At 47.1% G+C, this 25,605-nt stretch overlaps 1 protein-coding gene across 1 annotated transcript in view; it reads right to left on the bottom strand.

Annotated features, from left to right (window-relative positions):
- The window catches only part of LOC148322331 (RNA binding protein fox-1 homolog 3-like), a 205,391-nt gene that overhangs the window by 14,320 nt on the left and 165,466 nt on the right, over nucleotides 1-25,605 (bottom strand). Inside the window, exons 5-10 of the mRNA XM_088317139.1 lie at nucleotides 13,906-14,211; nucleotides 5,820-5,948; nucleotides 4,176-4,229; nucleotides 2,473-2,565; nucleotides 1,512-1,572; nucleotides 1,391-1,444 (exon numbers count right to left, since the gene is read on the bottom strand). Coding sequence (XP_088173265.1) covers nucleotides 1,391-1,444; nucleotides 1,512-1,572; nucleotides 2,473-2,565; nucleotides 4,176-4,229; nucleotides 5,820-5,948; nucleotides 13,906-14,211 — 697 coding nt within the window. The remainder of the gene's footprint in view (nucleotides 1-1,390; nucleotides 1,445-1,511; nucleotides 1,573-2,472; nucleotides 2,566-4,175; nucleotides 4,230-5,819; nucleotides 5,949-13,905; nucleotides 14,212-25,605) is intronic.

Here is a 25,605-nt window from a genome sequence, read left to right as displayed (position 1 = left end):
CGATGCTGTGTCAACGGCCGCTTCATTAGGCACACAGTCCAATCACATCCAATCCAAGCGCTTCATCCGACATCGTTTTAAAGGCCACTCTCACGATTTAAGAGCTCTCCGCCACTAAATATGAACACTCGGAGCTGGAGAGAGCAGCTGAATATTGCGTCATCATATTTAAAGACATTTTGCGTTTTATGACCTCGCTTGCAACTCAAAACATTTGTATCTCAAATCTTCTTTGGCCACTGATACGATGGGAATGCCTTTTATCTCTCGCTCGATCACCGATTAAACAGTTTGCGCATCACATCGACGTCATTAAATGGATTAAGAAGTCTCCCTTCTGTGTGTGCAATTCAGCCACTGGGTGGCAGTATAACGCAGTCAAGCAGACAGAAAGGCAATCAATGTGTGAAAAAAATCTTTGCGGAGGATAAAGAAGGGGTGACAGAAATAATTGTGTTGTCTGCCTACATGTGTTGATTGACAGTTTGTGTTCAAATATTTGTTGCTTGAAGCTTTATAACACCAACACTGAGATGCTATTCATTAGCGTTTGCCGTTTTGTGTTAGCATTAAGCTAGGAGTTTGTTTAAACACAAAATGTGTAATTCTCGCGTTTTTTGTTTTTGTTTCAAGTTCATACCGTGTTCCAGTGTCAGGTGCCCTAACTTGTCTGGTATTGTATTGGATGAGATTAGTGGGTGTACCTAATGAATGTCCGGCGTTTGTCTGGGGGGGGTCAGACGGACACGGCAGGGCCATAAAAATGAGGGACGGGCGCTTGTTCCCGTCACGCCGGCTTATTTGGCGTGCGAGCGTAAAGCGGCGGAGGGAACGGACACATTTTAGTCTAATGAGCAGGAAGGAAAGACGCTCGTTAAAAAAGCAGCGGCGCCGCTGCCACCGCGCGCTCAGCACTTCCTGCAAATGAAGGCGGCATTCGGCCCTCATTAAAATGCAAAAGGCTTCATCTGACGTGCGCTTGCAAAGATGGCGGCGGCGGCGGCGGCGGCGGAAAAGCACACTGAGCTCATCCTGCGGAAATGCTCACCGCATCTTTTGGAGTTGGAGAAAAATATCAAACCTGCCCCCCCCCACCCCCCCCACCCCACCCTCCCATGCCCCCCTTTATTGGCCTTCCTGGCGGTCCAAACGAAATAACGAAATCTTGATTTGAATCTCTCTCGTTGGCCTGCCACGTAAAAGTCAATCTTGGGCTACGGGCAAATCCGTCAACATGCGCCCGTCGTGTCATCTGATAACGCCAGCCAGCGCTCCTTAAATCCTTATTTATTTATTTATTTATTTGGAGAGGAGGCCAGTCAGAAGGAGCCGGGGATCTGGTGTTGGAGGCGGGATTGTTGGTAAGTTGCAAGCGAGCGAGCGGACTTACCGGCGTACAGCTCGGGACCGTAGACGGCGCCCACCACCGGGTTCAACTTCCAACCTGCGCGCAAAAACACAAAAACAACTGAGACTTTCCACTCAAAGTCCGGCTTTGCGTTGGGACTGACCGTTGGTGTACGGGTTGGCCACTTTCTTGTTGGTCATCACCCGCGCTGTGGCGTTGTTCACCTGAATCACAACAACACATGACATCACTGGCAGGAAAAAAAACAAAGAAACAAGTTTGGCCGCATGCAAAAACGACGTCTGAGCGTGCAGGCGAGAAAAGGCGACAAGCACAAAGTGGATCAGGGCGGGCAAAAGCACAACAGCAGAAAAACGTCACTCAAGTCTTCCAACGTTGACACGTTTCTTGCTGCGGCATTTCATTTATTGCAACGTTTTTTGTTTGGAAAAAAATATATTCCTACTTGAAATGTATTTATTAAAAATAAGATTTTTTTTAAACAAATGCACTTAATTGATTTGATTTGATTAAATAATGGCTCAAATTAGGTACATAAAAACATAACACCGTGAATGACTTAATTATAAAAATAAATAGATTTTGTTTTTATTGTAATTTTAGTGTATATTAAAATTACACATTTGATTTATTATAAATAAAATGCTAAATAGTTGTAAAAAATACATACTGTTAGCATTTAATTTTTTTTTTAATTCTTGTAAAATTGATCAAATTGTGTTCTTGGGCTTCTTGCTAAAAAAAATAATATATATATATATTAATGTAAAATTATAAAATTGAGCATAAATTGTGATTTAATTAAATTAATTAAAGTTTAAATATTTACTATTGTTTATTTTAACCTGTGCAATTGAAGGATTATCAGGAGAAAAAAAAAAGAAAATTGATGAGCAAACTTTTCCCAACCCTGATCGCGACGCACAAGCACAAAACAAAAACTCCAAACGTGCTTTAACTGACGACGGCTTTTCCCGCCAAGACCCGAGACGCCAACAAGCTGGCATCTGACAGCATGCATTTAGCATGCACGCCGCCATCATCATCATCACGATGCTGTCGTGCTGCGAGGGACAAGACGCGTGAAGAAAAAGAGAAAGCACCTCGATCTTGCGTCCCTCTACGATTGTACCGTTTAGTTTCTCCCGTGCGCGGTCCGCGTCTGTGCTCGTTTCGAAGGTTACAAAGCCGAAGCCCTGAAGACGGCAACGGCAACGGCGGCGGCGGCGGCAGGAAGAAGACACAGAAAAAGAGAAGGTGAGCAGCCATGGTGGGAAGTTGGCAGATTAATTAGCAGCAGTTAGCAGAGAGCAAAACACGGGAACGAGGACCCGGCTGACAAAGCGAGTCCGGCTCGGCCCAATTAAAGAGGCGGAATGGCAGGAAAACAGGCGCAGCGCTTGGGTAATTAACGACCCGGCAAGAAGAAGAAGAAGAAGACGTCTCGCAGCGTTCGCTGTAAACATCGCAGCGCTCGTGGACGTGTTGCGCTAATTAACGTCGCTTGAAAGTCAAAAAGGTGACGTTGGCGTCGGGCACTCACTTGGAGGTTTGGACTTTTGCCTTTTCCGCTCAATCGGAAAACTTTAGCCACGCGCTACCATGAAAACTGGAAATAGTCACAGTTTAGTGTCAAACGAGAAAAAAAAAACAAACACTGGCGTACTTTTTACACACACGCACACACAATTCAAACAGTTTAGTGTTTCGCCTCAAAATCAAATAAAAAAACTAACAGCGTCGTCGTAACATCCATTAAGAAAAAAAAAAAAAAAAATCAAACAACGTAGCAGCAGCTTCAGTTTTTTTCCCTTAAGGAATCCACTTTTTTCCCCGAATGGTTTTCCAATATTCGAGGCATTTGTACCGTGTTTTTTTTTTTAAAGCATTTCAGGCGTATCTTTCCTTTTTCCTCCCCGAGCATATGCCTGCCCTGTACAATCTCCTTGATGTTGTGTGATCATTTGCGGCGTGCGAAATGCCGAACGGCGTGATGGGCTACGCGTCGGCCTGATCGTCCATCGGCACCATCGAGCATAAATCACGCCGGCCTGTCCTCGGGAGAGATAAAAAAAAAATACATTCAAAAAAAAAAAAAAAAAAGGGGAATTGAGGGCAGAATTAATCCTTTGGACATCCACCCGACTGCCGTTATCCTCTCCATCTTATTTTCCACTTTCTCCCCGCCTCACGCACACACAGCAAAGGAATAATTAGCTTACAACAGGCCCGAGCCGAGCGGCCATTTTTCAAAGCGGACAAACATATTGAATGCAAATGGCTTCATAGGAAATAGATTGTTTATTAATGTCCCTGCGAGCTTCATTATAGAAGCGAGTGAGGCATGCTGGGAAATGGGCTTTGTAGGGCAGCCGCCGTTTAAAAAAAAAAAAAAAAAAATGTTATGGTCGGTTGATGACAGATTTTTCGTGGGAACAGTAGAGAACTTTTTTTTTTTTTTATGGCCTTTTTTCTCTCTGGGATCCCCAAATATGATTTTTCTCTGTTCACTTTTTGTATTCTACAATTTGAATTTCCACGCACTAAAATTTCACCTGGAATCACCTTGATAGAAGACTTTCTCCAAAATCTGTCCGTGTTTCCAAGGGAAACTGCCATTTTTTTAGAGACAATGTGTTGTGTTTTGGTGGCCAAACGGCAACTTTTATGGTCAACTATCGGCTTTTTTTTTTTTCCCCCCTCCGGTCTAAGTCATTGCGAGCGAGCAAGTTCGGAGCCAGGAAAGAGAAACAACACACGAGTGCATAACGAGGCCATGAAGCAGCTGGCGTTGCGGCCGACTCACCTTGGATCCTCGCTCGTTAAAGATAATCTCCACGTCTAAGATCTTTCCAAATTGCTGCAGAAGAGAAAAGGGGAGAGGCGTTAAAAAATGTGGAGGGGATTATGAACACTTCCAAATGGCGGAGTTGGCACCAAAAAAAATAAAAAATAAATAAATAATTTTTTTTTTTTTTAAATCAGGCCACAAAAAAGGCAGAAAAATCTGACCAGAACAGCTGAAGTTGATTTTTGTTATATTTGTCAAAACTGACAGAAAGACCTGACAGTAGTACATGAGTTAATAATTAAAAAAAGAAAAAAAAATTGGGCCTCTCTGGCTCACCTTGTGCCTCTAATTTGATTTGCCAAAAAGCACCTGGCCTGAGGGGGAAAAAAAAACAACCAAACAGGGAAAAGAAGGTGCGACTGACGACGTGTCAATCATTTGCTGCGTATTCGCGGGCTCACCCCTGCGTTACTTTTGCTTTCAGGAGCTTTGCTGAAGCTGTCGGAATATCCCAAAATGGAAAAAGTGTCTAGCCAACAACTGGACAAGAGACGAGCAAACAGCTGGGAGGATTCAGAAGTGATGCGCAATTATTTAAAATCCTCACCGATTTCGATTATAACATTTAACAGTTTTCCCAATCTAACTACAAAATATAAACAATATAAAATAGTTTGTTGATTGATTTGATTGTGTTTAATAAATTAAAGTAAAACATTTTTAAAGCAGCCCCTGCATTTTTCTCTATGCAGCCCACACATGCAAAAGTCTACACACCCCTGCACTAAACACGACATATGGAACCCTTTGGTGGCCAAATATAACGTTTGAGATTTTTAATTCATTTATTTTTTTGCCAAAGACAATATTTGTTGCACTTTTGGTGACCAAATAAAGTCCTTTGAGTCCATTTTGTTTTAAACGCAAAAGAGAATATTCCCATAAGACAAAATATGGCCTAAAAATATTTTTTTAGGTAGCCTATCGTAACCTTTTTGTGAACACTTAAGGTATTTTAATCTCAAAATATTGTATAAAAAAAAAAAGAATATTTTGGAGCCAGTCACAAACAAATCTGGTACCAACAAAAGCCACAATATAGTCGATGGGAAAAAAAAACAAAAAACGAGCATTTCCAAAGCGTGAGCAAATTCTGAATTTTTGGAGGCGAGAACCAATCCATTTCTCCCCCCCTCGCCATTTCCATGGCGGCCCCAATAAAGTCATGGCGAGAGGTGAGAGAGCGGCCAGGTTGTCGAGCATTTACGGCGTAACCTCGCAGACGGGGGCTCGGCCCGGGCCCGACGCATCTGGCCGCTAAAAGTCCAATTAACTCTGGCCGCTTAACGTCCATTTTTTGGCTCCATTTGGAGCCGTCAGATGTTGGCGTTCTATTCTTATGGCGCCGTTTATCCAGGCGTGAGACGCTTTGCCTCATTAGTGGCCGGACAGACGGACGCCGAGCTGCTCGCATGTGAAAGGAAACCTTCACCGGCAGACAGGTGAATACTTCTTTTTTTTCCCCCCAAAGTTCTATTCGCTTCATTCTCGTCACAATTTGGGCATACGCAATTAGCACGCACGCTAATATACTTTGAGTGTGTGGCGTCGCGGTGGTCCGGGTCATTGGGGTGTCGCGAGGTCCCCGCCGGTACTCACCCCAAACATTTGCCTCAGGTCGGGGTCCCGGAAGCGGAAGGGAATGTTGGACACGTGTAACCGTTTGGGCTGCTGCTTCTCCGACGAGTCCGAGTGCTGCGAGGCGTCCGTTTGCGTCACGTCGTCCGTCTGTTGGGTTGAGAAGAAGTTAGAATTTTTTTGCTCACAGATTCCTCATTTGTTACTTTAAAGAAAAAACAAATAAGAATATGAGAAGTCATTTTTTTCCCCCAAGAAAAAAAAGTCAATCTTCACAACAAATACATTATTTTGAAAAAGAAAAATCAGTTTTTACAATTAATGTCATTTTTTTTTTCCAAATGTTTTTTTTTTTTTTTAACTAAAAAGTCTAATTTTTTTCCAGGACAAAAACAAGAACAGACGCAAGATGTTTTTGAATTTTCATGAAAAAGAAAGAATATTACTTAACAAATAGAAACAGTCATTTAATGTTATAAGATTAAAATTGTATTTTTTTACAAATAAATATATAAATAAAAAATTTAAATCAGATTTTTCCAAGATAAAAACAAAGTTAAACAAGGGAGGAAAGTATTTTTATTGAATGAAAAAAAAAACATTTTTATTCTCACAAAACACAAGACAACAATAATCATGTCGTTTGCTTTCTTTGTCTCCAGATGTAGACGTGCACTTTTATGACATTTCTTCCAAATTATTTGATGGAACCTCCAAAAATCCAGCTGGCAAACTCCTTGGGTGAGGGGAGGAGTGGGGGGGTTGCAGCCCCCCAGTTTGAGAAGCACCGCTTCCCCTCTGTCAGTCATTTCTCAATCCGACGAGAAAGCCGCGGCGATAAACAGCCGGTGAGTTATAATGTCAACGTGGAGCTTGCGTGTCACAAATCCGCGTATTAATCTCTCGCACTTAGCTCTTGAGCTAGGTGGAAGATTGAAGGCGCTGACAATATAGATCCCACGGCGGCGCGATGCGACCGCCGACATTAGCGTCGTCGTCGGCACGCGAGGGGACACCCCCCCCCCCCGAGAGCCCCCAAGCGTTGTTGTTTCCATCATTATGCGAATGCCATTCTGACATTTCGATATAAACGACGTGTCGGCCGCGCCTGACAAATCCCGCTCGTTCGCCGGCGTGGCGGCGCTGATGGATGTCAGCCGGCGTTCAGGTGGACGTGCTTTCGCAGGATGTTTTTGCGCTCTTGGAAGAAACTTGCTGGGCAAATCTTTCAGGATTTGCAAATTTACGCCAGTACGTTGATTTGCAAGTGGGTGGTCACTTTCTATTTTTATTTATTTATTTTTTTCCATAAATACAATGTCTCTCATGACTCATTTTGACTTTCCATTTTGATCCTCTACGGTGGGTGGTGTGAAAAGTGCAAAGGTGCGCACCTAACGAACGTGTGAAACCCCCCCCATTGGAAAAACAAAACAAAGCCAAAAAAACAAAACAAAACAAACACAGGCGGCTAATTAGCAGAGCCTTTGCAACGATAGCATTTAGGTGACTAAATGAGGCCCGCCAGCTCTGACTCACTTTTTCACACCCGCTCATTTCGGTACGCAAAGAACATCCTGGCCCGGTGGTTGTTCTCCGGAGGTGTCTTCGTGTGGGGGCGGGGAGGGGGGGGGCAGCCATGCATGCTATTTATTTTTCTGATCGTAGAACGGCCACAAGAGGGCGCCAGTGACTGGTATCGTTGACGGGTATCGGCCGCTACATGGGACACTCGATATCAAGATACAAGACTGGAATTGTCCCGAAACTAATTAACAACTAATTCTCTTAATTTATTTTCTTTAAAAAATTCACATTTTTTATTGAAAAATGAATATTATATCCCACCCAAAATACAAAACTTGAATGTTGTATTTATGCTTAATTGGCATCACGATTATGAGTGGCCCCACCTCCTCCCCAAAAATTCCAGAGCAAAGAAAAAAAAAAAAAAAAAAAGTTTGAGAACTGCTCAAGTAGGACGCACGTTGTAAGGCAAAAGCGCAAAAGCCTTGTGGGAGATCCTCGCGTGAAATGGAAGTGACACACTGTGGCCTCTGCGTGATCCATTTGCAAGCGTGGCGCAAATGTGCTTCGCCACGTATTCCATCAAATTCATCGTGGCGGTATCATCGTTATCGCGCCGATGGTGATGATGATCTCCTTTATTATTCTCATGATCATAATCACGATCTCCACGCCGATGGCTTGTCATTTATTTGCCGTTTATGGCCCATTTCGAGGCGTCGCCGACATCCATTGTGAACATTGACGGCGGTTTGATTCAAGGTCCCGCTCGGTCATCCTCCTCACCGCCAGGCAGGACGAACCCGCCCTCCGCCCGCGGGCCGGCGCGAGTGAGCCGAACAAAAGACGCCAGAGGGGCCGGAGTGGATTTGTGTGCGAGAGATTCGGCCGGTGGGGTCTCAACTCTGCCGTGGAGGTTAATAGCCGGAGTGGCCGTGTTGGGCTCGGGGGGGTGACACGTTGCAGACAGATGTCGGAGGGTGGCGAGGAAACGGAGGCCGCTCACCCACACCTCCACCCTTCATCGCTCACACAAGACACCGTCAACCTTTAGCGGAGCGCCGCGGGAACGGCGTCCTGGCAAGTCTGTTTGATCACGCCGAGGTACAAACGTCCAGATTGACTTCAAGGGTCCCTCGCAGCTTGGCAGATAGATCGCCTGATTTTTATTTTATTTTTTTACCCGACTACAAACCCAAATACTGTACATTCCTGACCAGTTCCATCCTCCCTACCTGCCCCGCTCTCCTGACACCTTCGCCATTTTCTGGCTCTCCTTCCAGACTTGCTCATGAACTGGACGTCGATCGGCTCGCCTGCTTACCCATCAAGCCACCAGATGGCCTTCCTGCTTTCCTACCTCCCTGACTTCCTGACCCTTTTGCTCGTCATCCTCCGCACTTAACCACCCGTTGACCGGACATCCACCGGCCCGCCGACCTGTTCGCATCCCCCCCTGACATTTTTTTTCCCCCCGTATTCCTCCCTCCCTTCATGCTTAGCCATCCCCATCCCCGCCTTTGCTGACTGAGTCGCTTCCTTCCCGCCTCGAAGCCATCTTGAGAAATGGCGTCATGGCACAGGAAACTAATGACCTGCGCCGCTCCACCGCGGGAGGCCACCATCAGCGCCACTTTGCTGTCCCGACAGCTGCTGTCAGAGGGAAGCGGCGGTAGGAGGAGGAGGAGGAGGCGGCGGCGGGATGCGGAACGCGGCGTCCGTGCCAACGCGAGCTGTCATCTCCGGCGGCTCGCTGGCTTCCTGTTCCGCCACTTGTCTCAAAAGACTCCCTTCGCCGTTATTTGCAAATCGCCCGCAAAGTGCCGGCCTCGGCGCTTTTTCGCGACTCCGTGCCGAGTGGCATTGCAAGAGCATCATTGAAACGATCGTATTGGAACGCAGCCAGGCAGGTACAGTAGATTACATCTGATTAAAGCGTGTCAGCGCAGGCGGGGAGCTTTCATTTATTCTTTCAAGCCACTTTGCTCGTTTGTTTGCTCTTTCGAAAGAAGTCGTATCTCCCGAGGGAGAACGTCGGGTGCGACGGGGTCACGGGACTACAAAGCGAAACAGGAAGATGGTTCACGTTGGCCACCTGATTGGACGCAACACATTTCCTGCTTCTGATCGGGAGATTTGGAAAGAGTTTTTGTAAAAGTGGCGTTTGGCTGCAACTGTTTCTGTAAATATGCCTGCGAGAAAGCCTCTCTCTGAGCTTTTCTTAACTGTGACATCTCGATTCAACTGTATTTACTGAAAACAAGTCACATTGGACGGAATGGAAAAGAGGCTAAATATGTCTGACTGTGTGAGACTTGGCTTTGTTGCAACACCCTCGCTCGTCGTCATGGAAACGGAAAGAAAGCTTTACAGGGGAAAAGTGTTTTCCAAGGACCGCTTATAGTGAAATACGAATGCATACATAGCACGAAATGCGAAAAAAATATGGAAAGTCAAGATCGTTTTTTTTTTTTTTTTTTTTTTTAGGTGAATGACGTCGCCATTTTTTGTCTTTACAAATGAATCGTCAGATGTTTCGCTGCAATATGAAAATGTTAACGGCAACGTTTAATGAAGGAATTTATTTTCTTTTCCATTTATGTAATGACAGCTCTGATTGAAAAAAGTGCATTTATTCCAGTAACGGTGTCGTTCGTGTACTCCGGAGACCGAACCGCCTCCCCAAAACGGAGCGATTTCATATCACGCTTGACAAGTGTTCCGTCCTTCTTTGTCCTTTTTGACGGAAGAAAGTCAGACTTTTTTTTTTTTTTTTTTAATGTCTCCTTGAAAATAACTCCTCTCTGGATTTCAAAAGTTTACACTCCATCTTTCCTTTTTGGCCAAGCATCCATCTCGTTTGCTCATTATTTTTGGAGTCCGGTGACTCATGCCGGGCCGTTTTCTCTCAAGCAGCGCGGGCCCGTTGTTCCGTCACGTCACAACAAGAAGGTCGGATCAGAGGCTAAATGGTCCTTTTCAGCCGCTCTGCTTCAGACTTTCAAGGATCTCTCCGCTCGTTTCATAAAGAAATTAGAATCGATGAACTATCGGCGCGTTCTTTACAAACGTCCGCATGAAGCGTCCTTGGCGGCGCCGACGGCGAGATTGACTTTGTGCGACACGGGGAGCGAGCGTTCGCAGCGGAAAATGGCAGATGACACAAACAAAGAGGCGAAGGCGCGCGTCGGCTTGGGCGTCGCTGCTTTTTTTTTTTTTTTTTTTTTTTTTGTGTGTGTTATCGCAGTCACCCAGAATCCCCTTTGGAGAATCTTCTCGCCATGGAAAAAATGTGCAATTGAGTGCTGCCCTCACGCTGGCCGCCTTAATTTGTTATCTGAACGCAGAGTGATTACTCATGAAATTCACGCCGACCTCAGACTATTTGAAGCCGGACAGATAACGAGCCCGCCCCACTCCCCCTCTCTCTGCGACATCTCCCGGGATTGTCGCACAAGTTGCCCCCCCCACCCCGCCTAACCCCCCCTTCAGCCGTGCTTCCCGACCTTTATTGGGCACATATTTAACATTTGAAAAAAATCGCACGGCACTCCGGCAAACAAAAAGGGTCAACATTGGAACGGGTCAAGAGGCCATGAAAGCGTTTTGCTTGGCTACATGTGTTGCTGCACCCTTTTTGTGTTGTCATCATTGACATTAATGCTATTAGTTAGCGCTTTCATTATAGCGCTTTTCCACCTTTTAAGGCACTCAAAGCGCTTCACTTCGACTTCACAGGAGCAACTAATGTTTCAGTGTCTTGCTCACGATGGGCAGGGATCAAACCCAGAACCTCTGGGTCGGGAAATGACCGCTCTTCCCAGAAAGAACTCGAGTTCAATGCTGCCGAATAGTGCTCACGTCTCAAAGTCAAAGTCAGCAGTCGGCCTAACGACAGCTTGCGTCTTGAAAAACTCAAAAGTCGAGGAACTCGGATCAAGGCGTCACTGTATAATGTATATTTGTTCCGCCATTTATGCCAGAAAGGTGTCGTGACGAGCAGAACAATTAAATTTGTATCCGAGCATCTACCTGTGGCCGGACATATATGTGGCGTCATAGAAAGAAGAAGAAGTGTAATATTTTCCTTGGCACAGTGGTTACGGATGAGTGCCCTCGAGGTTCGGTTCTGGAGGGCAGACGAGGATACGCTGATGGATGGCGAGCCAGCCAGGGAGGGAAGACTCGTTAAAGCAAACGTCACAGAACCTTCTCGCTTCTTTTTAAGTCTTTAAGTCGAAGAGCAGCGCCGAGTAAAGTGGCGTCAAGGGAGCAGCGAAGAGAAGAGGAGGTGGAGTGGGAGGGGTTGTGTGTGTGTGTGTGTGTGGGGGGGGGCGTTCTCCGTTGAGAATCTGCTCCTTCAATCTGTGCTTTGGAAATCAAAAGGCGTTTGGGCCCGTGTGGCGGCGGCACCCGAAGCAAGCGGGCTGCTCGTGCCATTAAAGCTGTCGCAACTCAGCGGTTGGTGCCACCGCGCCACCAAGCCCGGAGGATTAGACTCTCTGTTTGCACCCCGATAATCCCCCCAACCACCACTCATGTGTGGATGGAAGAGGAGGAGGAAGAAGGCCACCACCCCGAGGCTCTTTTTTCCCGGCAGGGGCGCACATGAAGCGCAGCAAGATGGCGAAGGCGAAAGAAGATGCGGACGGACAGGGATCGAAGAGGCGTCTGTGGGGTTGTGGGTTGGGGGGGGGAGTTAGTGGGTTCGGTTCCGTCAGCATTCAACTGGCGGGTGTAACAGAGCACCGGAAAGTCAAATCGAGCCAACAAACTGCTTCGTTAGCTGTTAAGGCGTCCACGAGGACAGTTAAGGGATTTGTTGATGCCAGCTTGCCGTTCTTGTTTTCAGCATTCGTGTTCGGCACAAACGCTTTTCGGCGTCACGGTGGATATATGCAAACTATTGGGCTACCATTTCTAGACAGGCGTTCAGGAAAAAAAAAAAAAAAAAAAAAAAAAGGGTCTTAATGTGTTGAAGCATGAGTTTTAAGTATTCAAACATTTGCATGTGGTCGCTATGGCAGATTTAAAAGTGGGACGGGAATTAATCCATGGCAACAACTGCCAGTTCACACTTTAGCGCTCGTTTTGTATTTCGGAGGCATTAAGTCATACATACAGCGTGAGTGTGAATGGAAAAGCAGCCAATCCGCTTGAGCGCAGCACGCACCTCGCGGTAATTGCAAATCCTGAGAGAGGGCAGCTAATAGCTAACAGTTCGTAGCACGCGCGCCTGACCCAGATAATGCGGCAGCCGAGCGTCGACCTTTCCCGGCAGGTGTTTTCCCACCGCGAGAGAGACGAGAGTGGCCTGGAGGTCTTAAGGTTCTCATCTCCATCAGCGTTACTCGTCTTTCTGGGAGCGGCGCTGAGCTTTAGCGGCGCCAAACATCTCGGCTTTTATCTCCATCTTCCCGCCGCTGGGGTTGAGCCGCGGGTCAAAAGTATTTCAAGTAGCGGGAACACAAATGTAGAGTTGAAAGTAATTCGCAAGCCTGCAGAGGAGGACTGCTTTGTGGAATGAATGAGTTTGAAAAAAAGAAAAAAGAAATATTACAACAGCTTACTGCGTCGCTTCGAGTAGTTGTGTAACTCTTCTTTTGTCTGCGTGCAGGAGTTCGACTGCCATGAGACAGCGCGGAATTTATTGACCAATCTTAAAAGTTGTAAATGTCTTGCTGTCTTTGATGAAGCCACCTGACGCCACTGATAAGTATTCGTTATTCATTTTACATTCACAGTAAATTATTTCACATAAACAATTTTCATCTAAAAAATTAATGAATAAAAATTGTGAATTTGCGCCACGAACAAATCAGAGATTCTGCTCTCATCAGCTCTCTGGATGTTTGATGAATGTTTGCCCCCACTCGCAGGAAGGACCCCGCCCGCGCCCCTCACGCTTGTGTGTGCCCCCCCCATACACACACACACAAGAGATCAGGATGCCCCTAAATCATTCATGTGCACTGCAACACCCCCGATAACGGCGCTCCGCTCTCTGCCGCGGCTGGCATTAATGCACATTTCTGCTTCTCATGCAAAAATAAGCAAAAATAAATAAAATAAAACGACACACTCGGAGTCACGTGACCGCTGCAAGTACTCAAGTCTGAATGCATAAAAGCATGTTTGTGTTGCATATATTCAGCACGATGAGGGTTCACATCCGATGCAATGATATATATTTATAAATCTTTACTTTATTCATGACTCTTTTCCGCTGAAATTTTAATGGGTCCAAGGTTATAACGCAGAAGACGGCGTTATCAAAGAGTCTTTGGGTAAAAATAAATAAATAAGACAACGGCAGCTTGACAATATTATAATATGGTAACGATATTAAAAACGGGTGTCGCTTATCGAAATCAACTTTCAATCACCGGACACATTTTTAGTTTTTATATAAATTCCGATTTCCCCGTCAGTTTAATTGTAGACGGCCCATTTTTGAGAAGTGCTTCACACCTGGGTTGACCCCCACCCACGCCACAGGTCAAATGTCAACTGTAAGGAAAAAGCAAGTGTTAAGAATGACGTTGTAAAAGGTGGAGAAAGAAGAGCGAAAGGTGTTTACTTGCTGGCGGCCTGCGGTGAAGAGTGTTTGCAGGTGCTGAGCGACACTGACCGGTGCGGACGCGGGGGCGGCGATGTTGGGCGTGCTGCTGTCGGTGCCCGGGGCCGGCTCGCTGTGCGTGGGCGTGGGCGTGTACAGCGTCATGGCGTGCTCGGCCACGCGGCTCTGCCCGCTGTAGTCGGCCGTGGGGAGCGGGTGCGGCGCGGCAAACTCGGCGGGGATGCCGTTCTGTGGGGGAGGGGGGTACTGGGCCGCGGTGTAGGGCTGGGTCATGGCGTCCGGGGGGTTGGCGGCCTCTTGGTTACCCTGGTGGGCACATACAGAAAAAAAATGGAATAAAAATCGAGTGTTTCTCAAGGTTTGAACTTAGGAATGCACACTTTAGGAACGCACCCTTGACCCGCAAGCTTAATAACAATGTCGTAACTCAATTTACTTGAATTTGCCCGTGCAACTGGTTCCGTTGCTCCGTCGTGAGGATTGAAATAATTCAAGCAATTTGATTATCAGCGGGTTAAGCGAGTCGCAAGTCAAGTCGTCCAATCTCGCTCGGAACAAAGACACATTATTTGTCGTCAATAAATAATCATTTTCGGACCAATTAAATGGAATTGGATCATTCCTTGCGGGAGTCGGGAATCACCGAGTTGGAAGAGATCAAAGTGGCTTCCATTAGCGACGTGCCAACGCGACCGCGGGGCATCACGGGGGCGGCGCCCCTCGCACCGACGCCACGGCAGCCGTCACGGCGCATCAGGCCTGCCGTTAGCGAGCGCCTTGATCAGCGCTAATGAACACGGAGGATGTTGTAGATCACACAGTCCCCAAAGGACCGCGACCACCCCCCCCTCCACCACCCCTCCCCCTTCCATCCCCGCCCGCCTTCCGAGTCCACAGCGATCGTTACAAAGCACCCGAAGAAGAAGACGACGATGATCGATTGATTGCCGTCTTCTGATAATTACAAACTTTGACCTCAACGCCACAGCTGATTCTTCTCCCGGTGACACTTTATTACCTGGAATATGTCACTCACTCACTGAATGTCAGCAAACTAATCACAGACTCAGTTTCTAATTGGAGTTGTCGTAATGGAACAGAATTATTTAATTTTTAAAAGTAACAAATGAATTCAAAGCAAAATTATTAATTAAATAATTATTATTAATTAAATCATGTCTGACAATTTCTTCCAATTTGTTCGCCATGGACATCATGCCAGTTTAAATGCAGGCTGTCCCCAACGCAAACACGTCGCCGGGCATGTATATTTGGACCGCTTTTAAAGTCGAGCGTATTCTCGCGCCGCCGCCGATCGCAGCAGATGGACTGAGGTGGAGTTTTGCAAGCGCGCTTTAAGAGCCGACAAACAAGCAGACTCCAGACGAACATCATCTTGCAAACACGCAGCCCGGCTCCCCGGTGCCACGCCATGATGAGCCGCAACCGCTAATGCACTCGCGCGCCGCTTAACGGTTAGCACGCCGTTAGCGCGCGTGCTAACGAGCTGCCGGAGCGGACGTCCAACTGTGCGAAGGTGGAACAATAACGGCGGATTCCAATAACAAGCAGACGCAATTTCAAGAAAGGAGCGCCGGACGTAACTCTTTGGGCTAAGCGAGGGAAAAAAGGCAGGCGAGCTGCTTTATGACGGAGGGGAAACAATAACGGGAGAAGTCGGCGAGCGGGGACGGCGAGGCGGGAGATAAACCGGTTTTATTCCTCGCTGCAGCCCGGCCAGTCGGGGAAGGTGCGTTAGTTTTAATGAGCGCGTGGAGGAACGCTGCACTGTAAATGTAGTGGAAATAATTTCACGCAGACGTGTCGGCAAACAAAAGGCGGTCGGAAAAAAAAAGAAAAAAAAAAAGCCCGCATTCGGCCAATTAAGGCGGTGCTCCATTATGGAAATGAAAGAAGGGAAGCCTTGAGAGGTTGAAGCTACCATGTAGCCCCCCCCCCCCCTTTTCACCCCCCCCCCCTCTCTTAATGCAGGAACTTTTTTTTTTTTTTTAATCTACCCCTGCGCTCTACTTTGCCGTTCCCTCCAGTCACGGCGTTATATAACACGCCTTCCTCATTTAAAGGAAGCGCTTGATGTCGGCAAATTTCCCCACTCTTTTCTTCAAGCACAAAAAAGCGGTCGGACCAAAAAAAAAAAAAAAAAAAAGAAAAGAAAAAAAAAAAGAAAAAAAAAAAAAAAAGGCCATCCGGCTCCGCTGGTTTGACAGCTGCTGGAATTTTCAAGCAGCCTCATCATCATCCTCATCAACAACAATAAAGAGATCCGAGAAACAAAAAGCTCAGCGGCACAAAAACAAGAAAACACCTCATGTGCTCTACATTCGGGCGCAGGCGAGAGCCGAAACAAGAAACCACCCACGGAAGGGCAGACAGAATCCAAGACAAAACATTTGAGGCTAAAAATTGACATCTGGAGCACCCGAGCAACCGCACAAAACCTGAAAGTGACCCGGTGGAAGGACGACAATCAATCTGGACTATTCCCCGAGTGGGCGAAAATAATTGTCAAGGTCTCGGACAGTGAAAGGACCGAAAGGACAATTTCTCTTAGTTAGGCTGCGAGAAGTGGAGGAACTCCAGAGATTGGGGAGTCCGAGCTGGACCCAGATATGAAGAGGTCAATCATTGGCGCCGTGGGAGCGTCGCCCCCCCCCACTGTTCTCATCATCCGATGGGATGCTTTGACGCCTTGTCCTCAAGTACAAAATGTTATGACCAATCGCAGCCTCCGCACGTTTGTTTCACACGAGATTAGCGGCGGGAGGATGACGGCGTTTAAGGCGAGCGGCGGAATTTTAACACCCAACACTCACTCGTGCTGTTGAAAACATTTAACAGACGTCTGATCCAGCGCATCACACATTGGCACTGATGTACTCTAATTATCCGACTCGACTGCGTGAAAGCGCACTCAGACGCAATACGATCCCGCCAGGCGGCTTGAATTGTGAAAAGCGCGGACGGGTGAAGACATCCTTTGACGATTTTCCAGAAAATTCCTTAATCAGCATTTCGTCTGATTTCGTCCAAAGTTGGGGAACGAAAAGGTGTGTCACCCCTTTGGAAATCTTTTTGATCAGTTCAGCAAGCAAGTTTGTATGATTTCATTTTTGTGAAGATTAACTCATTCACTGCCATTGACGGCTAAAGACGTCACATTTCCATTTTTTTTTTTTTACCTCAGCTGGTAGTGAATGAGTTTTAATGACGACTTCACTTGCTTGAACTTTATTTGGGACTTGATATTTCTTTGGGTCTGAAAGATGAACATTACGACTTACGACATCCAGTACGTGTCTTACTCCCACATCTGGCCTTCACTGCTTCATCGTTAATCGTTGTGCGTGTTCCACCAAACGGGTGACTGGTGTGAGACGGGGACGGGAAATAAACATGTGCGCTGACAGAGTGGCCTTGGGCGGCAGCTTTCTTTTCAATCGGACCCACAAAGCGAAAACAACACTCGGAGAAGGAGGAGGAGGAGGAGGAGGAGGACCGCCACTCAAGCAGCTCGGCAGCGACTCTTTAAGAGGGCAGCGAGGCGAAAGTGGAGAGGAGGAAAAAAAATAAAAAAAGGGGGTGGGGGGACGCGCAGGGCTCGTTAGCTAAACACAAAGTAGGCGCACGCTCTCGTGTGATCTTGGCTGTCCTTTGATGTACGTGACAAACGAATCATCCGACTGGAAGGAGTGGAAGGAGGTCGGGGGGAAATCGGACATGAGGGACTGGCGCTCATTCTCGAAGTTGTTGAGATAATCGAGAGCGCTGAGAATGATAGTGGAACATCTCCTTCTGGATTGCGGCTTGTAAAGCCACGAAAACCGATTCGAGCTCACCTGCTTTTTGAAGAATTTTTTTTCCCCGACCTTTCCAGAAAACCGATTTGAGATAATTAACTAACGAGCTCGGTCACAAAGTTGGTTGGCGGCGGGTCGAATAATGCCCGTTGCATTCGTAGGTAAAGACGATCGGTAACTCAAAAAGAAGTTATAGAAACACTCCGACCACGCTACGAAATTGTTCGGCCCAAGAGACCCACTTGAAACTCATCCCTCCTCCTCCTCCTCCTCCTCTTCGCCAACGCAGCTTCCAATATACGCAAGTGAAGCGTTTATCGATCTCGGACGAGGAGCAGCACCAGCCGGCGTCTCCTCGCCACGCATTCGGTGTCAAATTGGATTGCAAAGTGTCACTTAAGGAGATCACTTCCCGAGTGGACTTTTTTTGTCGTTCTTTCGCGAGAGCCACCACACGGGTCAGGCGGGCCCCCGGCGGCGAGGTTCCGCCGGCCGCTAACCTCCGGGTGTCTGCGCTAAAGGCTCGTCTATCTGTGCAGGTGCGAGCGCTTGGCCGCCCGCCAGCCATCGGTGATCCTCTTTAGCGGCGTCGGGAGGCCAAGAGGAGACGGGCGGCGCAAATAGAGAAGCTCTTAGGAGGAACTCATATCGGCAGAGTGCTGCTCTGACTCATGCGTGCGGCGGCGGCGGGTCAGCGGCGAGGCGAAATACAGCGGGCGACTAATTGCGCCGCTTTGGATCCGGAGGGAAATCACTCAAATGGGAGCGCGCTGATCAATCTGCGCTGCTGCGGCAGGCGGGAAGGCAGGGGGGAGGGGGAGGGGGGAGGGGGGCGGCGGCTGCTGATGGAGTGGGCAGCTTTATGGCTTTGGCTCGGCATTTCTCAGCAGAACTTCTTTTGCCTGCTGTGCAGGAAGTGCTGCCGCAGATCGCATCTAATTCACGCCGCTCGACGCTTCTACTTAATGGCCAAACCGGCCTGCACCGGCAAAGTGTTTGAGTCAGAACTTGAGTTTCGCGGACGCTCTGCTTTTCCAGCCCGTGAGACGGGTTTGATCGGTTGTTCGCCAGGACTTTTTTTTTTTTTTACTTTTAGGTGGGGCGGCTTTTGTCAGGTCATTTTTATTGACTTGTTGGCAGATTGAATCTTGGGTGCAGAACGAAGGGACTGCCACTTAACTCCAACCCTGGTTGTTCCATTCCGGAACTTTCTTGGCCAATCCAGACACAGACCTTTTCGGTTCATCACGTGGGTAGCGCTCCAAAAATTAAAGTACGTTGTAGTGAACTGAACTGAAGGGTCTTGGTTGTGGTCCGGGGAGGCTCAAACTGGCTCCGACGTAACTCGAGTGGTTCTTTTCAATGTGCGTCCAAAACTGTCAGACTGGATCCATTTCACGCAAATTCACACCTTTATTTAAAAGTCAGGCTAACATGGGCCAGGGAATGATTTGTCACCAGAACCTTTTTTTTTTTTTAACTTTTTCGTGGCGGAGGATTGATTGTCCGGCACAAAGTTGTTGACAGTGTGGATATCAAATCTGGTAATGGGAGCTCGGCTGTGGTCCGCTGGGGGCTTCCACGGAACCTGAAGTCTGATTGTTGGTCTCTGAAGTGGCTCGAAACCAGGCGGGCCAAAGGAACAGGCAACCAAAGTCTCCGAGCAAGGTTGTTTTCCTTCAAATGTTCTTTGCAAGCCCAAACCTGCCAGACAGAGTCGGCGTTTGACGCAACGCGGAGCAATTCCAACGGCGAGAAAGCATCTTTTTCTTTTTTTTTTGTTTGGCGCGGCTAATTGTTGCAGCGAGGAGTCGCTGGATGATTTCCGCAGGCAAGCGGCGTTTTCATTCCGTCTCAAATAAAGACGCTCCGGCCCGTTGTAATTAGGCGGGCCGCGTGATCCGACCGCATCTCGCCCCCTGATAGTCACCAGAGGCGGTGGCTAATTACCAACACCGCCATTCCAAGGTGAGCCGGGACTTGAGTGGTAGTAAACAACAACAGAACACCTCAGGCGGAGGCTCTCCCTCCTCTTCCTCACCCGCCAATTACAGCCCGGCGGGAAAGTGAGGCTCGCAAAAAAAACAATCTGATGCAAATTCACAGCAGCGAGGAAGGCGCGAGGCTTCCGGCGAGGGTTTACGCTCAGAGGAGGAGCCCGTTATTGTTTGGTCTCACATTTCCTGCCTTCAAAAAAAAAAAAAAAAAAAAAAAAAGTCTCGCCTTTCCATTTTCCACCTCATTTGTGTAGAAATCAATTCACGAGAAGAAACGCCGCCTGTCTTTTCAGTCAATTTAGGCCGTCGCCGTCGCCGCCGCCGCCCTTCTCCGCCGGGCTTAATCGTTTTCACGTGTCACATGCGCTCCATCCCCTCTAACCTGATTTGTCCTCGTTATGGCGAGCGCTTATTTGCGCGTCGGCCTCGGACCGAGAGGTATTAGAAAGAGTTCATTTTCTCCTCGTCCCTTGCTGATTTCTTCATTACATGGCTCGCACGGAGACGCGAGAGGCGCTCTTAGCGACGGGCCCTCGTGGCTTAATAAAGACCGGATCACTTTGAACCCGCATGACACACGTAATGAAGGCCCGGTGCATCACGAAGGGGCGGGGGGAGGGGGGGGGCGGAGGCGATGCATAATGAAATGAAACAAATACGCAAATAAGGCTGCCGACCTTGTGAGGAAGCCATCAGTTCCACGCCATCGGACCGCCGCAGCCCGAAGAGCCGATAATTGTCTCTTTTGTTGCGTAGCCGATATTTACATCTGGGACTAATTAGCGCCGAGTCGGCGTCAACGTTTCAGCCGACATACAGTTTGTTGTTTTTATTATTATTTTTATTATTAGACACAATGCAGCTTGCTGTCATGCTGAAGATCTTTTATTTACTTCTTTGAAAAAAAAAAAAAAAAAAAATCAGCTTGTCCATGTGGGAAAACAGCTCAAGATCAAGAACAGGATCAGATCATTTCTTTTTTTATATTAGCGTTTATAAGCTTTAAAAAAAATAAATAAATTGATAATTGCATAATTTTACTGTTTAGAAACCTTTCTAAGAAATCAGTTTAATGAATGAACGTGAGATTTATTGCAGAACAATACGAGAAATTCCTGACTCGACATTCTGTGGGCGATGTGACAATCAAATAAGGGCGACGCCCCCCCCCCCGCCCCCCCCCCCCTCAGCCACCCGACACGGCCGTCGCCAAAGGTGGGCATCCGGGATGGAGAACAGGTGCAACGATTCGTCATTCCTAACTGTAGCGAGACGGGCGGTGTTTTTTTTTTTTTCCGTGCGCTATCCGAAGCGCATCTAATCAGATCTTAATTCCACTTATGAAGATCGGGGAGATAACTTTTGATTCATCACGATGGTTTAATCACCGTCGCCGCGCTCTCTCCCGCCCGCCCGTCTTCCTCTTGTTTCCACCTCGAGCCGAGAGACGGACGGGCAAGACGGGGAGAAGATATTAACAATATTAATGACCCGTGGTCCTCGTCTCCTTAATGAGAAGGGTTATTAACCGTGATTATCCGTGATGGAGCGCCGGTAATTCCCTGAAAGCTCGGGGAAAACGGGCCCGTAAATCGCCCCGTCTTGACGATCTGACGGCGCGGGAAGAGGCGGGAGAGCGAGATGAGATGCCGGAAAGATGCGGAAGAGGAGGAAGCGAGCGCGTCAAGCAAACTCTGTCGGCTAACGAGCGAGCTAACGCAATGACACCGGCGGAATGCTGAGGCGGCACTCCTGCACGCCCACTCACCGCAATTACTGGAAGGAGGAGCGATGGCGGAGTCCATGGAGTAGAGAGGGACAGGCTGTCTGCTGACTCAAAAGCCTCGTCCTGTCCTGTCCTGTCGGCTATTCATCATGTCCGTGCCACAAACCGGTTGCTCGAAGGTCCTGTTCTATTTGCTGCTCTGCGTCCTGACCAAACACACCCGTAGCTTTGCCTGATTCACCAACTCTGTCCAATTCCGTCCTGTCCATTTGCGGTCATGTCCACAGCACAAACCCACCCGTAGCATTGCCTGATTCACTAACTCTGTCCAATCCTGTCCTGTGCACTACTCGTCATGTCCACTTCACAAACTGGGAGCACAACTGACTCACTACCACTGCACTGTCCTATTCCATTTCCTACTCATCATGTTCCTACTACAGTACACACTAGCTGTACTGACTGTCTCACTATCCCAGTCCTGTTCAGTACTGTAGTTGAGTATTTGCTACTTGTCACTTCCCTACCAGAGACTGGTTGCACTACAGTCTTGTCTTTTCCTACTTGCTACTCTTCGTCTTCATACACTGAAGGCTCTGATTGGCTCACTGTCCTGCCCTATCCTATTTCCAACTTGTGGCATTTCTAACACATATCACTACCTGGCTCTCTACCGGAGGCCTGTCCTTTCCCGCCCTGTTTGATCCTGTCCGATTTGGTCCTCATCACTGGCTCAGCAGATCTGTCCTGTGCCCTATGAAACTTTTGTAGTACTGTCTTGCTGAGTTCCACTGTCCTACATTGTCTCGTTCTGTCCTATCTTGGGTAATTCTCATTCCCTTACCAAACCCTGGCTGGCTCACCACCCCAGTCCTATTCTGTCCTCTCCTATTTGCCAGTCGTTGTGTCCCGACTACACTAGCGCCGCTTTGCTCACTTTACCAGTCTTGTTCTATCCGATTTGCTACTGAATACTTTGCAGGGTGTAGCACCGCCTGACTCAGGATCACCTGTCCTGTTCCATTTTCTACTGCCATCGTTTCCACATACTCTTATGCTGTTACCGTTTCTGAGGAAGGAAAACAGGAAGCCGGTGTGTAAAAGTCAGGCGCAGCAAGATGAACGACACCTGACTGGAAGTTACGGCGGCGATGATGCTAACGGGCCCATTTGCTCGTTAGACGCTGGCCTTAAAAGCATCTTTGGGAGTTTAGGCTTCCTCCTCGTCCTCCCTTTCCTGCGTTTTTTTTTTGTTTTTGAGGGGAGAAGACACTGTATCACGGCAACACCTGCCGGGCCCATTCCAGATAATAATCCCGTTCCGACATGCCGCCGCAGCGCTCACAGCGGCCAAATTGGATTGTTTGCATTAGCGGCCCGCTGAGCGCAACTCGCTTGCGCTCTCTCGCTCGCTGTGCTGCTCTCTCACTCGCCTGCCTTGGGGGCTTTATTAGATTCAAGCGCTCCTTCATAAACAAGCGCTCCTTGTGGCAAAAAGGGTAAACAAGAAAAGAGGAATCAGCTAAATGCGGACAGGCCGGCGCTTTGTGGACACACTCCATTTATTTCCTCCAATCAAAGGCCTTTAATTGGATTGAGGGCTGGCACCTGCTTTACACGCCGTCAAGCATGCCATTGAAGTGTGTGTGTGTGTGTGTGTGTGTGCAATGGGAGGGGTTAAGAGCATGTCTCACACTGCCTCCATTTTTTTACTGTGATCAATTTCCGATCAATAACAGGATTCGTCAGTCTCCCCCCCTACGGAGTTTCAAATGAATATTTTACACTTTAAGATGTTTTTCGATGTTCAAAAGGTTTAAAACACAGATGCAATAAACATCCTTGTTAGATTTTCTTCGGAAAACTGCAATCACTGTGAAATGTTTTATACGTATTTTATAGAGTGGAGTCGACATAAAATATGGCAACATTTAGCGGTGGCATTCATTGAAGCAGAGGTCTTAAATCCGATTAAAGTGGTCGTCTTAAAAAGTCGGGAATTTGGCTTCTTGAAATCTGCACACGCGGCAATATTTTACGTCAACTCATATGCCGAACAACAGTTGATGCATTTCAATTATTCGTTTTTTGTAATTGCTTTACTGATTCAAATTATATTTAGACACATATAACGTAGGACATATTCATTCATTAATACTTTAGTTATTTTAAGTGGTATTTAGGTATTTTCTTTTATTATAACGTTTTTTTAAATAAAAACAAAATAAAATATGAAATTAAAAAAATTTATATACCCTGGAATATTTTGCATGAACTTAGAATTTATTTTTTTAAATAGCTTGCAAATGATTAAAAAGGCATAATATTATTATTGATTTATTTTTAGAAAATGTAGACAATTTGAAATTTAAAATGCAGGCACATTGAAATATTCTGCACAAACTCATAATTTTTTTAAGCATTAAAAAAAAAAAAATCCTGCATGAAATCCTTCGGCCCAACTCGCGTTAATTTAAACTTCATGAGTCCTTCTAGTGTAACCTTTTTTAGTTTTCCAGATGAGTGTAAACTTGCAGTCCACTCCGGAATACAAATGCCCAGCAGGTGGATCATAGCAAATGATAAAAAAAAAAAAATGGAGCGCGGCCACCGCACACAAAAGCGCGCAGCGATACGAAGGTGCGAGATGCATCACGGCGCTTCTTGACAGCGCCTTTAGCACGGCGGCGAGGTGGGAGGGGGCAGGGAGGCCTGACACAGTAAATAAAAATACAATTTCCACCAGTGACACGGCCATTCTGCTGCAAGCCGCGCTCTAATTATTCCCGGCACCTTGAGCGATGGCTCCGCATCGGCTTCACGTGATGCGTGCGCTTGCCCGATGCGCTTTGAACCAGCAGGCTGGCCGAGCCCCCCCCCGGGGCGAGTCCTCGCCCAAACGTCGCCATGAAGACCGACTCAACATCAGCCTGACTGCATCTTTAGAGTCAATCTGAATTTTTTTTTAAAAATCTTAACCAAGTCAAGAATCAGGTTGTGAACCAAGGCGAGAACAACAGCTGGTCAAGAACCACGAGAAAACCAGATAAGAACCAAGACGTCGAAAACAGTCAAGAGCCCAAAAAGTCCAAATATGTTTTATGTCGACAGAAGTTGTCTTGTTGACGCTCAGCAGGGAGTTAGCTTGTTTACATCAACATCAACATCAACATCAACATGGTGCATGCGCGGGACGGCGTCTCACATTCCCTGGGCGCGTATCAAATTTCAACCCGGATCAAACCGGCTTTGAAAGGCAAACATGCCCCCCCCCCGGTGGGCAAAATCAAATGGGAGAAGACGAGAAGAGGCGGGGCCAAAAGCCAAAAGCCGTCCAAGTCATTTTGCAGGAACTCGCTCAGAGATAATAAGAAATTATTTTTATTTTCTTAGGTTACCCTAAAAAAAACCAAAAACACAGTCGAGAGCAATTGACACTGACCAATTTAAAATACTTTCCATTCAAACGGCACAGCCGATCTGCCTTCCTTCATGTCTTCTTTCCGCTCGCGCTCGTTTGGTGTCCGTGTCGCTAATGAGCGCGGCGGCGCCGGCGACAAGCTGTGTGCGACGTGTGAGCGGGCAAAGATGAGCGTCTGTGAAACAACTGCGTGACCTCCTCATCATTTGTCACACAACCGGTGACCTGTGAATATTGCATTACGGCAAAGGCGCTGGCTCATGGTGGGGGGGGGGGGGGGGGGGGCGTGGCCAGGCGGTGAGTAAGATATGTCAAGTCGGAGAGGGAAGCCGGGGACCCACCTGGCTGTCGGGCAGATATATTTCCTGACAGGGAAGCCCAAAGTCAAAGATTGCGCCACGTGAAAAATCGTTTTTTTCCTACAACAAGTGAATTGTTTTGTCAAATCAAAATTGTTCAATCTTGAAAAAAATAATAAAGAATTTGATTGGTCAGGAGTAGCTGTGTTCAATTAAAAATTTGGTTTAAAAAAAAATAATTAGGTCGTTTTAGCTGGAGTAATTTTCTTTTAAAAAAAATACTGTATGGAGGGATAGAAAAAATATATAATTAAATAATTTAAAAAAATAAATTAAAATATATATGTATTTTTTAAATGAGTAATATTGGCTGGAGCATTTTTTCAAATTAAGCATCGTAAACAAATGAATGTATTTTGACCGTAAAAAAAAAAAAAAA

This window comes from Idiotropiscis lumnitzeri, chromosome 15 (assembly GCF_059441095.1).
Source record: "Idiotropiscis lumnitzeri isolate Australia: NSW breed Sydney's pygmy pipehorse chromosome 15, RoL_Ilum_1.0, whole genome shotgun sequence".
Lineage (NCBI taxonomy): Eukaryota > Metazoa > Chordata > Actinopteri > Syngnathiformes > Syngnathidae > Idiotropiscis > Idiotropiscis lumnitzeri.
The sequence above is the reverse complement of the archived record's forward strand: the minus strand, read 5'-3'. Positions and strand labels throughout refer to the sequence as shown.